This window comes from Mobula hypostoma, chromosome 5 (genome assembly GCF_963921235.1).
Source record: "Mobula hypostoma chromosome 5, sMobHyp1.1, whole genome shotgun sequence".
NCBI classification, from domain to species: Eukaryota; Metazoa; Chordata; class Chondrichthyes; order Myliobatiformes; family Myliobatidae; genus Mobula; species Mobula hypostoma.
This window is the reverse complement of record NC_086101.1, coordinates 152,624,277-152,642,150: the sequence shown is the minus strand read 5'-3', so window position 1 is coordinate 152,642,150 and position 17,874 is coordinate 152,624,277. Positions and strand designations below refer to the sequence as shown.

Here is a 17,874-nt window from a genome sequence, read left to right as displayed (position 1 = left end):
GATCACAGTTAATTGGGGTTGTGGGGTTACTGTGGCAGCGTGGCTCCAGGGGCCTACTCTGCACTGAATCAGTAAATTAAAAAATCTCTCCTTTCCAATATTGAACATAGCTTTACGATATTTCAAAAATATTGTTGAGTTCAGACTTGATAGCCTTTGTTTTCTTTTAGGTGGATTTGATCTTTCATTGTTTGCAGCCTCGAGTTGTGTATCATTCAGAATCAAGTTTATTATCACTGGCATGTGTCGTGAAATTTGTTAACTTAGCAGCAGCAGTTCAATGCAATACATAATATAGAAGAAAAAAAACAAAATAAAATAATAAATCAATTACAGTGGACATATATTGAGTAGATTAAAAATCATGCAAAAAACAGAAATACTATATATTAAAAAAGTGAGGTAGTGTCCAAGGGCTCAATGTCCATTTAGGAATTAGATGGCAGAGGGGAAGAAGCTGTTTCTGAATCGCTGAGTGTGTGACTTCAGGCTTCTGTACCTCCTACCTGATGGTAACAGTGAGAAAAGGACATGCCCTGGGTGCTGGAGGTCCTTAATAATGGACGCTTCCTTTCTGAGACACCACTCCTTGAAGATGTCCTAAGTATTTTGTAGGCTGGTACCCAAGATGTAGCTGACTAAATTTACAACTCTCTGCAGCTGCTTTAGGTCCTGTGCATTATCTCTCCCCCCTCATACCAGACAGTGATTCAGTCTGTCAGAATGCTCTCCACGGGATATTTATAGAACTTTTTGAGTGTATTTGTTGACATACCGAATCTCTTCCGACTCCAATGAAGTATAGCTACTGCTTTATTTGTTCTGGCTTTTAATTAGTTAAACCTAATTGATATTGAAAGTGAACTTCACAACCTGTCTGTCTTTAATAGGGTTTTTGATCAATGTAAATGCAACAGTGCCAGAACTGATCGGTGTCAGTCAGAAAATAGAAACATCGCTCACCCTGTTGTACCTCTAAGCTTGGTGTATATTCTCTGCACTTGAGCCAAGGGGTATTGATATTGATTGACAAAGACTTTGATATAGGTATTTTTTGAAGCTTCTCTAAAATCTACTAAAGTAAAAAGACCAGACTTTTTTTGCCATTTGTTGTGCATACAGCATGGTGATTAAACTGGTAAATGTGAAAGATAATTTATTTAAATCCAAAGAAATATTAAAATCTGTTTGATGTTTTTTCTGTTATAGATGAGACTAGCTTTATTTGTCACATGTACATCAAAGCATACAGTGATGTGTCATTTGCATCAACGACAAACATAATTGGAGGGTGTACTGGGGGCAGCCCACAAGTGTGGCCATGCTTTCGGTGACAGCATAGCATGCTCAGCCTTACATCTTTAGAACATGGGAGGAAACTCGCGTGGTCACGGGGTGAGCATTTCCATACAGAAGTCGGTGAAATTGAACCTGGGCGACTAGAGTTGCGCTGACTGCTAGGCCACTGTGTTTATTGATTAGCCTACATTCTAATCCAGGTGTAACTTAGAATTTCTATTTTCTGTCTCTTGCCGAGAAATTTGAAGGAAATTAGGATAGAAAGAAACATGTTTAATACTTCATGTTTAGCAAGAGTTGTATTTCATCATTACACTGGACTTGGCAAGCTTCTTTCAGCTACCATTATATCACTTGTATAATGCAGCAGGGAGCACTTAGCCTCCTATTTATTGAGGTTTCTCTGTAGGTTTCTGGTTTAAGTACTGCATTAAATATTCTCAAGATAAACCCTCAGAATTGTTAGATTTCATCACAGCTGGAATAACCACTGTTTAAATACATGGGTAAATGCAATCTGTAATACATGTCATTGCAAATTACCTGAAGCAAAGTGCAGTCACAGATCACTAGGAACCTGATATTAGCTCACAGTCAGTTTGCTTTGTTTACAGATCAGTGGAGAACCAGAAAGGGCTGTTCATTGATGTTTCTACTAGCAAAGCACTTATTTTTAGCCGCAGTAAATTTGGAACTGCAATTGTTTTGATATGAAGAATTGAAGCACTAACTACAAACTGCTCATATAAAACAAAATACCTAATTAGTTAGTGGCATTATGATTTAAATTTAGTGCAAGTTTGATAATGAGGGAATTTCAAGTCAATAGTGAAAGATTATTGCCAGCTTCAATTTGTTTCAAATAGAGGAAGGTAACTTTTGTATTTACCCATGATTGGGCTTTGCCTCAAGGCCACGACTTTCAAGTTGATATTACTGATGCATGTCATTAGCAGCAGTGAAGTCGTTGGACAAACATGTCAGCGCCCAAAGCCAGAACATGAGGCAAAACAATTGCATAGATAACAGCAGATGTAGAGGTACAATAATAGAAAAGCAAATACTTGGGACAGTGGACATTTTAGATAGATTGTTGTGGGAATACTCACCAGTCTGCATATCATATAGAGAGAGTAAACCAAAGTTAACTTTTCGGCTAAATGAGTTGCAGCAGAGTTGGAATAGTTAGTGGTTGAGGGAGTCAAGGCAAGTTCCAAGTTACATGAAGAGGGGGATAAAGAGGAGAGAGCTAAAGGAAAAAATGCAGTAAAGCAGATCTTGTGGGAGAATAACCAGAAAGGAAAGATTCTACAATAGGAAACAAAAGTAGTAATGGGATTTCTTTTAACAAAAAAAGCAATTGATGAGGTGTTATGTAGTAAAGCCGTGCTTTTATTTGAAACAATGAAAAGTATTGTAGATGCTAAAAGACAGGAAATAAAAGATTGAGTAGATTATTTATCTGAAATTATTCACTGCTAAGTGATTCCACACCCAGTTGATCAGTTTAAGATGCTCCAGTGTTGCTCCATGTAGCTGAATGGCAGTGGACAAGTAGCAAGTTAATGATGGCAGAGCTGTCACATGACTGTGATAGCACAGTGGTTAGTGTCAGCACCAGCGATTGGTATCTCAGTTCCCGAGGTTATCCTCTGCAAGGGGTTTCTACATTTTCCACGTGACTGCTTGGGGTTTCCTCAGGATCCTCCCACACTCCAAATGCATACAGTAGTGGTCACCAACCTTTTCAAGCCCAAGATCCCCTACCTCGACCTTAGGAAAAGGCAAGATCTACCTACTAAATCATTTAGAGAAAAGCCAGCTCAGATTGTACTTCCAATTTGAGGCCTTTTATTTGGGCTAATCGTATTTGAATTACACAATATACGTTTGTCAAGCTTTCAAATTAATTCAAATAAGAAAACACTGTAACTAGCATGTCAAACAGGCCATAGCTGTCTTTCTTTAAGAATATTACAATACTTCACACCTTTAATTATAAGTTTCATTATTTAATTTTATTTCAACATGAAAAATAAATGAATAAAAATTGATCGTGGCACTCAGTGTGATGACTGGGGCTGAATAATTTCTGCTAGTTCCCTGAAATTTGGCTCATAACTACAGACAGCCAGTCTGAGACGGTCTGTGAGGTGTCTGTCAGTAAGACAGCTCCTGTACTTAGATTTAATAATTTTCATTTGTGAAAGTGCAATTTCACATAGAAAAGTTGACCCGAAGTAGGCATTGACTTTTACTGCTATAAAACCAACATGCACACCGCGCATTGCCGGGGCCCCATCAGTTGTAATTGCCATCAGTTTATGAATGGAGATGTCATTTTCACGGTCATATTTTTAAAACTCATTGCAAATATCCTCACCTCTCGTTCTCTCCTTTAATTGCAAAAGAGTGAGGAAGTCCTCCTTTGTTGTAAAATCCTGGAAAGCCATTCTGACGAATACAACTAGCTGAGCTGTTTGCATTACACCCAGGGATTCATGGAACCGTAGAAAAAAATATTCACAGTGACAAGTCAATCCATGAACTCTGACAGTGACTCTACCTTCCTTGGCACTGTTGCAGGGCCAAGCGGTATATTATGTATTGCGGTTGTGATGCCGTTTTTGTTTTTAAAGTCATTAAAAACAGTCTCTGCGGTGATGGCCATTGCTTCCTTGAATAAATCGCCATCTGTAAAAGACTTCTTGTGTTTAGCCAAAAGGTGACTTACACGAAATAATGCTTCAATAGCAGCCTTATTTTGAGCAGCATGTTTTGTGAAAAACGATTGCTGGGATTTCAACCCAGATTTCAGCTCCTCAGCTTTCCAGGCACAGATTGCGCTCTTTGGTGGGTAGGTGTCTTTAAATTTCTGGTGGTTGATATTGTGGTGCCGCTCCAGATTCCCTCTTTTAGTCAGTGCGTGTGTTTGGTGGCACAACATACATACACACTTGTCTTTCACCAAGGTAAATAGAAATTCCTCCTCCCATTCTGGATGGAATTTGTACGTTTTCGCCTTCTTTCATGGAGCCTCCACCATGCTATCAGAATATCATGAGCGAGTGCCGTATATTGATGTTTGTGACAGTCTGTACTCTTATCTAATCTAACTGGTCACTTCGATGCAGCAGAGGCTATGCTGAAAACGCGGTGCATGGCGGGGGAGCTACAGACATGTGCACTGGGCAGAAAGAATGGAACTAAAACCCCGCAACAGCTTTCAGTAGTGAAAGTATTGCTATATTAAGATTATCCTAATCAGTATTACTTATTCTTATAATGCTCACATTACAACAGTATTTGTGTATTTATTTTTGATTTTTTGGGGATCTACTGGGATCGACCGCTCAATCGCGATCGACGGGTTGGCGACCACTAGCGTACAGGGAGTAAGTGTGGGTATGCTGTGTTGCTGCCCGGGTCATGGCGACCCTTAGGTATTGCTCCCAGCACATCGTACTGTGTTTGTTAACAAATAATAACCCATTTCACTGTATGTTTGATAGACATGTGACAAATAAAGCTAATCTTTAAAATGTAGAAAATGGAACTGTATAGTACAGGCCCTTCAGCTCATGTTGTTGTGCTGACCTTTCAAACTACTCCAAAATCAATCTAACCCTTTCCTCCCACAAAGCCACTCCATTCTTCTTTCATCCATGTGCCTATCTATGAGTCCGTAATGTCCCTAATGTATGCCTTTACCACTACCCCTGACAGTGTGTTACATGGCCCTACCCCTCCAAAAGTACCAAACTCTGACATCCAAACCCCCCCCCCCAATACTTTCCACCAAACACAGTAAAATAATGCCCTCTCATATTAGCTATTTGCTGCCCTGGGAGGTAAAAATAAAAGGTACTGGATGTCTGCTCTTTATATTCCTCTTATCTTGTACACTTTTATTAAGCCACCTCTCATTCTCCTTCGCTCGAAAGAGAAACGCCCTAGATTGTCAACCCTTCCTCATAAAGCATGTTCTCTAATCCAGGAGGCAGCCTGGTTAATCTCTTTTGCTATGAATTTTAAGAGGCAAGGTTGAAACACGGGCAACCCCTGTCATCCCAAAGTAGCAAGTGAATGACCAGTCTCCAGAAGACTCTACCTTTGCAGAATTCACCCCAGCTGTCCACGTGATACATAAACTGATACATTTTGGCACCAGCAGCTTCACAGGAGTTGCTAATCAGTGTTAAACTAAATATTGGGCTGCCTTAGGGATTCAGCTCCGGATTTTACCTCAGGTTACTCTCGAAGCCTTCGCTCTGAGTAAGTAGGAATAGCTGCAAGGCAGTGGAGTTTTCCTTCTCCTACACTGGCTGTCAACCACGGCTGATGAGCCCTGCCTACCAAAAGCAACTGGTTTTAAGGCACCAGTAACCTGCCTTTGCCCCTTCTCCTTTCAGTAGAAACAGTTCTGCTGGGCTTAGTAGCCAAGCCACACATGAAGGCCCAAAACAGAACTTCGTTGTCAAAGACTACTTGAGACACATGCCATCGGGAGCATTGATGGGAGCTTATCCCTTCTGCCCCCTTCCCCCCCACCCCCAGGCTTAATAACCTTTAAAGGACCATGTTCCATGTAATATTCAAGAATGCTAAGACCACCTGAAACTACTGTCAATGTCCTCAGTGTCAGGAGGGAGAGCGCTGTTGGTGCACGTGCTGGAAATCTGATGTTAAAAATAGAAAATGCTCAAAATGATCAAATCAGAAAGCCTCTTGGCATGAGATACGGATCCAAAATTACTACGAAACTGGGATAAAGAAAAACAAGTTGGTTATAAGTAATAGAAAAGGTAGAGGAAGGGTAGATGAGAGCAAGGGAATATCTCTAGTAGGATGAGCCGAATGAGGAATTGTGACAATTAAAAGTTACTAATATTGCTAACGGTTGAACTGTGGACTATGCCTAGTCGTTTTTTTATATAGCTTTATTTGCTTTTAAATTGTTGATATGTTGTATTATTTTGAATGCCATTGATATCCATCCCAATGCAAAAAGAAACTCCAATTGATGGAGTTCTGAATCAAAACAAATGCTTTAGGTAATCTGGACAGGCAACACTTGGGAGAAAAACAACGTGAGCATCCTAGTATTTTTCATCAAAATTATTTCCATTAGCCTGATTGGGTTGACTGTTTTATCTTTCCACAGCTGCTGTTGGTAATGCTCTGTATTTCCAGAAGTATTCTTAATATAATAAGCTTCTACTTGTGGGTTTGAATCCATTCTACATGTGACAGTTTCAGTTCTGCTGGTTTTCCAGCATGCAACAGGCTATAATTTGACTATCAGATTGCTATACATCTTTTAAGTGGTGGCAGTAGGAAATAATGGGAAAGATTCTTTGGTTAAGCATATTTATACTATATTGATTTGAGATGAAAATGCCATTGAAGCCTTGCCACTGCTATTTAAATGCTTAAACAAGTTTGGTGGCTTTTTAGTCAGGGTTTTGAAAAATCACTGGGGTATTACACAATATTCTGCAGCAAACAAAGCTAATAGTCATCACTGGAGAATGACCCTTATGTTGGTTAGGGCAAGGATGATAAGGAAACAAAAACAATCTTAACAGTTTAAAGAATGCTTAGTTTTTTTGGTAGCAGTTCCTTAAAACGAGGTTCAGTAAAATATGCTTCCCATGCATTGATAGTCACCAAATGCATCTGTTGAAATGCTGGAATTATTTTAATGGAACCTGATTGCACAATTCTGTGCTGTTGATTGTGCAATGCAATATATGTGAAGAAACCTACAGCTTTCTGGAGAATGTAATTTTTTAATCGTGTCATCTATTTGAGCAAACTTATTAAAAATTTTATTGGACACTCCATTCTTGAAAGGGATTGCAGCCAAGCTCTCACTTTAGACTTCATATCATATAAGAAGTAGGAATTCTTAATGGCTTCTGACCTGCATCTTCTGACCTAGTGGTACTGAGGCTGATCCCACTAGAGATGGTAGAGGGGTCCCTTTCTCTTAGAAATTTTTTTCCTGCAATCAGTGGCATGAGGAAGAAGGAAGTTTCTTTACTAATTCTTCCCCCCTCCCTCTCTCACATAGCTGTGGTGATGAGGTTATCTATGAATTCCAGCAGTGACTGTTTTGAACAACTCAGGAATAAGGGAATAGGTAGAGTTACAATGCATTGAAAGCAGTGCAGATGAAATTCTCTGCTTATTTGCACAATCTTCACCTGAATCTTCAGTCTCTGCTTGTAGTTCATATTGATTGGTTGGTTAATTCATTGCTGACTATTAACATAATTGGGTGGCAGAAACATTTAAGAGGAGCTAATAGACAATAGATTACAGGAAAGTAAAAGTATTGGAATGGAATTTATTGGGAATATTGTGAGAACCAGCATAAACTGGATGGATCAGATTTTTTCTCTGGATCTTGGATGCATTGATATGTTCAGCCAATATTTAAAATATATGATGCTAAAGGCTTAAAATTTGAAATTGAAAAGAATCTTTTAGGTGGCAGGAGATGGAAACCCAGAATTGTACCCAATGTAGCTTAAATCCTGTATTGGGAAATTATCAGGCTCTGTCAGTATGGAATGTTTGAATACTTTCAAAATTCGTAAATGATCAAGAAGAGTTGGAATGGATTTACAAAGAATTGCGCTCGCCTGATGAACCTGATTTGAAATTTTCTAATGGATGACTGAAACAGTAGACAGAAATGTCAGTGAATTTAGAAGAGAACTGGATGAAGTCCCTTCTAAAACACTGGTCAAAGTTAAAACCAGTGAAGTTAAAGGCAAATTATTGATCTGCCTTGTTATTGGCTGAATGAATTTCTATATTAAAACCAGATTTTGGTGATTGATGTTTGCCACTTGATTGTGCCTGTTTAAGTGATCAGATTGAGTTAAACTGCTGCAGGCTCCTGTAATGCGTTGGATTGTTTTTGGTTTCTCTTGGCATTTTCTGCATTTATCATCTGAATTTGTTGGTCTTTTATTATGTATTTTTGGGGGTTTTTTTGTATTAACCACCTGATCCTGTATTGCCACAAGGAATCTCCCTGTTTCTGAGAAGAGGTTTCCAACTCTGAAGCAGACTTCCTTGTCAACATCTTGTCAGCTCATATTGTGGGGGGTGTCTTCCATGGAGGGTCATGCTCTTCCGTTGGTTAACTTTTTCTTCTGTAGTGATAACTTCATTTTTCTGGGTTGTGCTTTCATTTATGTCTAGTGGTGTGTACTTATCAGAATTGCATAAGCTTGCTTGGAATGTTGAATCCTTATTATCTTTCTTTTGTATTTACGGTTTGCACACTGGTTGTCACCCTGTTGGTGTGGTATTTCATTGGTTTTATTACGGTTATTGGATTTATTGAGTATGCTCACAGGAAAATGAATCTCTTTATAGATGATGGCATATATGTACTTAGACAATAAATTTACTTTGAACTTTGCCCTAAAAATTATTATATATTTTATAAATTGTGAAGGGCAGCAAAGGGATGGTGAGATTTGTTGGTCTAGGAGGACTGGTGCAAGTCATGAAAAATAATTGTATGTCCAGAGGATTAGAATACAAAGGCTTCTGTGTGCTTCTGCTATGATACAATGGTTGGAGAGGGGATCTGACACTCACATTTGTTGGTAATCGTGTGAAGTGACTGTTCAATGTCTTTTTCTCCATCACCATCCAAGGTCTAAGGCAAGAATGATGATGGAGAAAGGGATCCAAATTATGAAACCAAATGATGGGCCATCTGTGGCCTGTGTAAGTATTACAGAATCTTTATTTTGTGTTAGTACTTTGATTTTGTTTTCCAGTTGATACGCATAATCATTTAGACAATTTGTCATGCTTTTTTGTTGATAGAAATCTAAATGATATTTATCTTTGGATTGAAAAGCAGTTGTAATTATTTCCATTTTGAATCTTGCCACTTCGGAGATTTGAGTCAGCACTTTTAGTTGTGAGTGTGCCTGCTGATTTAAAAAATGCACTGAGACTGCATACATTTCAAGTCAAATCTGTTTTTGTGTGTGTTGGTTGAGGGTAGAATATTACATAGGCAACATAAGAACTCTGATCTTTCTGGAAAAGATTGTGTTATTGGTTCAGATTATTTGTAAAACTAACTTTCAGGACAAAGCAGCCTACTTGATTTGCATTCTGTCATCCTAAATATGCATTCTTCCCACCAGCAGTTACAGACTGGACTGCAGTTAGATAGGATTTTCTTATACTGTAGCATCTTGTAGAGCACAAAAGCAGCAGGTGCATGGGAATACAGCCACCAGAAGGTCTTTTCCAGGCATTTTAGAGACTCTTAGATAGGTATGTGGAGCTTAGAAAAATAGAAGACTATGTGGTAAGGAAATGCTAGGCAGTTTCTAGAGTTACAAGGTTGTCACAACATTGTGGGCCAAAGGGCCCATAACGTGCTGTAGATTTCAATGATCTATGTTCTCTGTAAGCTACTTCCCCTCCTTGACCGTTTTCAGCCTAGCACTGGCAACCTTCTCTTTCTTTGCTTGCTTCCCTTTTGTACAGATTTTTTCTTGTACTCAGTTTACTGATACTTCTCATGCTCCGCAGTGACACAGTATATGTCCAAGTCAGGATAGCCTTTGATATGAGGGGAACTTGGAGGTGACTTTGCTCATTTACAGTAGTCTGTTTGTCTGAGAAGTGGAGGTTGTGAGTTAGAGAAGGATTTTGTCAAACGTTCAAGTATTTATTTTTCAGTGCTGTAAATACAAGCTCTTGAATTATTAACTAGTGCCTTGCTATTTTAAGATTTTTAGCCTAGTATATCCACATCAAAATATTGTGATTGCTAGAAATCTGTAAAGGAAAAAAAACTAGAATACTTCAATTCTAAAATGCATTCTTTAAAAAGAAAAAAAAACAACCACCTGTATATGTGCGTGCTTCTGAGATGAATAAGATAAAGAGCACTTTTCTGGAGCATGTTGAGGTCAAGAAAAAGGCAGCATTGGAGATTTTGAAAAGCATTGTGTTAGATAAGTCCCTGGGGCTGGATGATATATACCCAATGTTACTGCGGGAAGCAAAGGAAGAGATTGCTAGGGAGTGGACGATGACCTTTGCATTCTCCCTGGACGTTGCAGTTGTACCAGAGGATTGGAGGATGGCAAATGTTATTGCTTTGTTGAAGAAAGGTATAGGGATAATAATTACAGAAAAGTGAATCTTGCTTATTTATGAGCTTTTTGAGAAGCATCGTCTGATTAGGGATAATCAGCATGACTTTGTGAGGGGTAGGTCAGGTTATTTCAAGGTGATAAAACAAATTGATGAAGGTAGAGTGGTGATGTGTATATGGAGTTCAGTAAGCTATTTGACAAGCTTGCATCTGGTAGGATCATCCATAAAGTCATTGAGGCTGGATCCATGGAAACTTGGCTGCATGGATTGGGAATTGGCTTGTCCACAGAAGATGGAGTCCTAGTCAACAGAGCTTATTCTACCTAGAGGTCAGTGATTAATGGTGTTCTACCTGGATCTGGTCTGGGACAGGACCCCTTCTCTTTTTCTAAATGACTTGGTAGAGGAAATTGAAAGGTCGGTTAGTTACTTTGCAGATTTCTCAATGGTTGGTGGTGTAGTGAATTGTGTAGAAGGTTGTCATAATCATAGATTACAATGGGGTAAAGACATAAAGCAAAGCTAGGTAGAGAAGTGGCAGATGGATCAATTTGGAAAATTGTGAAATCAGAATCAGGTTTATTATCACCGGCATGTGACGTGAAATTTGTTAACTTAGCAGCAGCAGTTCAATGCAATACATAATCTAGCAGAGAGAAAAATAATAATAATAAAATAAAAAGTAATAAATAAACAAGTAAATCAATTACGTGTATTGAATAGATTATTTTAAAATGTGCAAAAACAGAAATGCTGTATATTTTGAAAAAAAGTGAGGTAGTGTCCAAAGCTTCAAAATTCATTTAGGAATCGGATGGCAGAGGGGAAGAAGCTGTTCCTGAATTGCTGAATGTGTGCCTTCAGGCTTCTGTACCTCCTACCTGATGGTAGTAGTGAGAAAAGGGTATGCTCCGGGTGCTGGAGATCATTTAATAATGGATGCTGCCTTTCTGAGACACCGCTCCCTAAAGATGTCCTGGGTATTTTGTAGGCTAGTGCCCAAGATGGAGCCGACAAAATTTACGTCCCTCTGCAGCTTCTTTCGGTCCTTTGCAGTAGCCTCTCCATACCAGACAGTGATGCAGCCTGTCAGAATGCTCTCCACTGTACAACTATAGAAGTTTTTGAGTGTATTTGTTGACATGCCAAATCGCTTCAAACTCCTAATAAAGTATAGCCGCTGTCTTACCCTCTTTATAACTACATCAATATGTTGGGACCAGGTTAGATCCTCAGAGATCTTGACACTCAGGAACTTGAAACTGCTCATTCCCTCCACTTCTGATCCTTCTATGAGGATTGGTATGTGCTCCTTCGTCTTACCCTTCCTGAAGTCCACAATCAGCTCTTTCATCTTACTGATGTTGAGTGCCAGGTTGTTGCTGCGGCACCATTCCACTAGTTGGCATATCTCACTCCCGTATGCCCTCTGATCACCACCTGAGATTCTACCAATAACGGTTGTATTGTCGACAAATTTGTAGATGGTAATTGAGCTATGCCTAGCCACACAGTCATGTGTATACAGAGAGTAGAGCAATGGGCTAAGCACACACCTCTGAGGTGCGCCAGTGTTGATCGTGTTATCATCAATCCACACAGATTGTGGTCTTCCGGTTAGGAAGTCAAGGATCCAATTACAGAGGGAAGTACAGAGGTCCAGGTTCTGCAACTTCTCAATCAGGATTGTGGGAATCATGGTATTAAATGCTGAGCTATTAAGTTATACACTTTGGGAAAGTTGAACTTGGAGGAGTACAAGGTTAATGTCAGGATGCTTCCTGGGTTGTGAGGAAAGGTCAAGCATGCTAGTGCTTTTCTCTTTGGAGCAACAGAAGGTAAGAGGTGATTTGACTGAGTGTTTAGGACATAGAGTGAGCAGCCAGAACCTTTTTCCCAGGACAGCAGTGGCCAATACCAAGGAATTTTATTGAATTAAATTGAATGGAGGAAAGTTTAGGGGAAATGTTAGAGGTGAGCTTTCTCTACAGAGAGTGGTAGGTAGCTGGAATGCACTGCCATGAGTGGTGGTAGAGGTAAATACATTAGGTCTATTTAAGAGTCTCTTGGGCACATGGATGGAAGTAAAATGGAGGGTTATGGGCTCTGTAAGAGGGAAGGGTTAGATTAATTGTGGAGTGCATTCATGTAAGTTGACACAACATGAGCTGAATGGCCCATACTGTGCTGTTGTTTTGTCGTCTTTAAAACAATTTTACAATTACTGTATGTCTGTAAATTGAAGAGTATGGATTGAAGAACATTTGACAGATCTGCAGGCTCAAAGTATAATCTAAATTAATCTTGTACTTTTAAGATGCTTGTGGTGCTTTAAATTTATAAACTGTTATTTTATTGCAACAGAATGATATTGATTCATAGTTCTCCTGTACAAACAACCTTTGATTATTTTACCTTGGTCTTATTAATAGATTAAAGTTTTTAAAGCTTATCTTCATGAAGCAATCATCACAAATGCATGTAGGAGAGCGGAAATAAACTGCCAAAGAATAAACATGATAAGGATGCTTTTTTTTAAAGGTGAAGCTTCTGACTTTGACCTTATTTGCCAGTGCTACAGTTCTTCAGATTAGCATGCGAGTCCTGGACTGCCCCTGGATTTAACCTTTTGGTTCTCCCCCTTTTTTGCTGCTTAAGGTATTCCATAAAACTTTGACCAACCATTTGGTCCTCCACATGTGAGTTGATACCACTCTTTTTGATAATGCTCCAAAGGTTGTCTGTCTGTTAGGTTAAATACACTACTCTGATTCCCTGTTGGTACTGCTCTGCAGAGAGCTGATTAATTGTAACACAGTTAGTCCTGCCATATGAACACTTGAGGGTCCATACACTATTGAAATCTCTGCACGTGAACTGCTGTGTGCACGATTCTCTGGACTGCTGGGACCTATAAAGAAAGGGGGCAGTTAAGCAGTGAGGGTTTTGAGGCGCAGTCAGTAGCTTCCCTCACATCAGCAATAAGTGATGAGAGGAACTGTTGGATTCAAGCAGTATCTATGCGCACATGCAGCATGTACTGACAGTCTCCACCAAAGGGCTATACTTACTGTGCTGAACAGGGTGCAGCCCTGAGCTCCGTATCTCAGCTGTGAGCAGTCATGCTGTTCACCGGAGCTCGCCAACAGCATCCCTCACAGGCGGCTGCTGCATGATGCGTCGGTTTGTGCCAGACTGAGCCATTGGAGGATGAGGTCATTCCATTGTAAACGTATCAGTTAATGGCGAGGGCTCACATCCTCCCAACTAGGCACCTGGTATGTCTTGCGCAGCAGCATTATCAGTAACACATACAATTCATTTGAACACTGATTCCACTTGGTCTCCTGTCCCTGGGAATAAATAGCATTTACAGCTGAGTGTTCTTTTGTTAGTAGTTTCATTATATATTTGTTTTCATAGGAATCAGATTAACTGAGGAGTTAGTTACTCGTTTATACACTTTGTACGATGGGATTAGCACCGCCGTCTCTTCCCCAAGTAGAGTGTAGTAACATGTGGAAGCACAGTGTAGTTTCAGGGATATTATTAGTTTACATCACTTCCGTGTACCTTCGAAAAAGTGACTGTGTATTTCAGTTTTCTTTTTCAATTGCCGCATTGGACAAATTGAAGCCCACCTTACCCTGACCTAGTTTATTTTCAATCAGCATTGTGGTACAGTGGGATAGATTGGTCGAGGATCTTGTTCTCATGGACGTTAAGTGAAAGATCCTCCCCCTTGGATGCTTTGGTGCACAAGTCAATGATGGCTCGGGGCTCAACCTCTGAGCAGGTGCAAAGGCAAGCATCATCTACACACTGCACTGCTTCTATAGTATAACTCCATTCACTGAAGTCCAAAGTCAAACAAGGCTCTCTCATTGTCTCAACAATTTGCTTAGTTTTTTTTTACTATATTTTTGCATCGCACCTCCAACAAACTCCTCGTGGGAGTGGGGCTTATCTCAGATCCATTGGGAAAGTGCTCAGTCTGCTGTCACTACATGACAAAACCACGTTCAAACCAAATCTCAGTAGCTGATATGCAGCAGCAGATGATTATAACATTTCTTGGCTGAGCTCCATGCCTTCATTGACTCATTCACAGAAGCATGGGGGAGGGACACACCTTAAGCAGTTAAGTACAGGAGTTGAGATGTCAGCTGCACAAGTCGTTGGTGAGACCACACTTGGAGTATTGTGCTGTAAAAAAGATGTCATAAAGGTGCAGGAAGTTTTAATTGAGGATGTTACTTGGATTGGAGGCATACAGCTGTAATGTGTAATACATCTGGACAGGGTACATGTATGGAAAAGACAAAGAGAATAATGGGCCAAATACAGGCTAATGAGACCAGCTCAAATGGACATCTTGGATGGTAAGTTGTGCCAATGGATCTGTTTCCACCCTGTTAGAACTCTTTGACTTTACAAGATCCTTAACAAAGCTGCTGTCCTAAACAATGCTACCCTCCGAAATTAAAGGGGCAGCATTTCACAGCTAAATGCTAGAAAATGTATCTTTTATTCCAGGAGCCAACTCTCAGCTGAGGCATGGATTGTGAAATTCTGTTTTTAACTGAAATGGGTAGTTGGGAGTAACATTAAGGAAAAAAAGTTTAGAAGCTACTTTATAGTTTAATTTGATTTTTGACAACGTCTGTTTACAGTCTCTTACATTAAAATACAAGGACTTTCAACAGATTTTTATTTTCTTGGTACTTTTCTTTCTGGCACTCATAAGATTTGATTCTTTTCCAGAGATTCACAAGCAAGAAAGTCAGAAGAAAGGAATTCAGTTGTATGACACACCCTATGAACCTGAAGAGAATGGAGCTTCAGACACAGAGAGTGTTGATAGTTACCTAAGAGAAAGCAGATTGCCACAAGATGACGCCAGGCCTGCAGAGGAATATGACCAACCGTGGGAATGGAATAAGGTTACAGTCCCACCCTTTTCAGGTCTGTGTTTAAGTTTGATTTTAGATCTGCATGTCAGCTTTGGGGAGGTTTGGAGTGTCATTTCTCTAGTAGTGGCAAATAATAATGGGTTAAAGGTGGCATTGCATGATTCTTTTGGATTATAGTATCAAGAGCATACAGCAAATTCACTTTCTAACGAGACCAGCAAAACAGTCATCAAAGCCTGCCTTTTCAATGCTTTTGGACTTGCGCCAGTGTTCAAACTGACTGGCACTTTTCTGCCGCACACCTCATGGACTTGTATCAGTGGGTACCTGTCCTCCCTCATTTCCAGGCAAAGGTTCCCTGCTAATCACTAAAACAGCATCAAGATGCCAGTGCAGATAACCCAAACCTGGAACTAACAAGGATTTGGATTGTGCACACAGGTGTGAGATATAAAGGGTAATTTGATTTTGCTTTTCTGCTGACACAGACAGTACATGACATATAGGTTGGAGAATTGAGAAATGGAATATAATGACCCTGTGCCTACTTCAGTTGGACTGATGGCAACAGAGCCTTACAAATTTACAATTAGAATATTAGTTTATTCATGTGGTCGTAAATGTTTGATTTGTTTTCTTCTACATTTTGAGGGCAGAGATAAAGGTAAATGGCAAGATTTGTTATAACACCAGTTAATGAGTTTCACAGTCGTTAAGTACAACGTTGACCAATTTGGGAGTAAAATTCCTGTTTTCACACATTGAATAAGATTGTGCCTGCCAGCTTCATGAAAGACCATGAGGGAGGGGAGAGATCCAATTGGCAATGGAGGACTTTGGCAGAGTAGACTCTGAGTATGATCACAGATAGGTAGGAAATTTATATAGATTGATGAAAAAACTAAACAGGAAGCTGTCTTAAGGAAGAGCAACACCTAATACTCTCCAGGAGGCGCTAGTGGGAAAAGAAAGCTCTTTAATTAACTCTGGAACCACACTTAATGCTTGAGTTAAGACTGTGTGCTGAGTTTAAGGCCCATGCCTTTTACAGATGGAGTATTAATTTCACACAAGTGATTTCAATTGCACGTGTAAGTAAACTTGCATCACAGAATGGGAAATGGGAGTGATTGCAGTAGCAGCATGAGCCTCATTGTTCAGCTGCTTAGACATTTGCTTCATACAATCTTGTGAACACAGTTAATACTTTACACAAGTTGAAAAATAGTAATGCCAGCTGGAAACTGAAATGATTTCATCACATAGGTGCTAATATGAGCAACATGTATGGTTTAGAGTTTTGTTGGGACCTGCAAAAGCACTGTAAGCAGCTGCGGTGTGAAAGCTAATTAGCCTGCTGCTAAAGTTTAGTAATGCCTTGTGCATTACTGACCAAGCATCCTACCTGGGTATAACACATGAAGAAAACTGGGTAAGGCATGAGCCCACCACCGAGCATCAGAAGAGCAGAGGGCTATGAAGGCGAAGGACTGAAGACCACAAATGAAGCCACTCTGTAGACGGTTTGGGTATGGTTTGACTGTTGGGGTCCATTCTTTGGAGTGGTATAGCAGGCATATTTGGGTTACAGTATCAAAGTTTTGCTTCTGAAGTCCCCTGTCTATAAAAATGTCTGTATTAAAGTGCGATCACAGATTTATAGCATATCAAAATCTGGTTGCCTTTTCATGCTGAAATATGAATGACATACTGTGATAATTTTGATTACTCCTTTGTATGGTTTGTCATTACCAACTTCAAGTAACTTTAGGTGTTCCTGGTATCTTCAGTCTGCATGCAAGGAAATCACACGACCAGATTCTGTTATCAAAAGTAGCTTGGGCATTACAGGAATTATTTGCCAGTTCTGGTAAACTCACCTAGTTTGTATTTGTATAATGAATCTAAGTTCAGTAGCTTGATTTTCTTTTGTTTACAATGAGAAACCAAGGTGATATTTGGTAGTTTGGGCAGAATATGATGATTGATGATTAAAGAAAAACAGCTTAATTAAGCAATAGTTTGAATTAAATGTTGTTTGAAGTTTGATTGTATTAAGTGATATTTACCAGTTCATTATCCCTTTAGTCTCAAGCACAAAGCTAAATATCTGGGCTACTTTTGATGTTGTGCGGAGTATTTAAAACAAAACATTTCTGACAAATACCCATGCTGCAGTTTACAGCCCATTCCTATATTTACAGTCTCACTGAGGACCTCCACTCAAGGAAAGAGTACTTTAGCTGCTTCATGATTAAGGAACATCACACAACATTCCCAAAATGGATTGGCTCAGGTTTCAGGCTTCTGAAAACTTAGGACATGGAAGATAGTTTCAGCATAGAGAATTCCAGAAATTCACCATGTTCTGCAAGAAATTTATACACTCTGTCTTAAATGACTACACCTTTATCCTCTTTGAGACTCTTCCACTTTTGAAAATATTATATTCTGTTCATTTAGAAATACAGCACAAGATAGGCCCTTCCAGCACAATGAACTGCGCTGC

The 17,874-nt window shown here is 39.6% G+C and overlaps 1 protein-coding gene across 1 annotated transcript in view; it reads left to right on the top strand.

The window, feature by feature from the left end:
• LOC134347080 (SH2 domain-containing adapter protein F-like) overlaps positions 1 to 17,874 on the top strand; it is a 123,778-nt gene that overhangs the window by 44,526 nt on the left and 61,378 nt on the right. Inside the window, exon 4 of the mRNA XM_063049188.1 lies at positions 15,217 to 15,417. Coding sequence (XP_062905258.1) covers positions 15,217 to 15,417 — 201 coding nt within the window. The remainder of the gene's footprint in view (positions 1 to 15,216; positions 15,418 to 17,874) is intronic.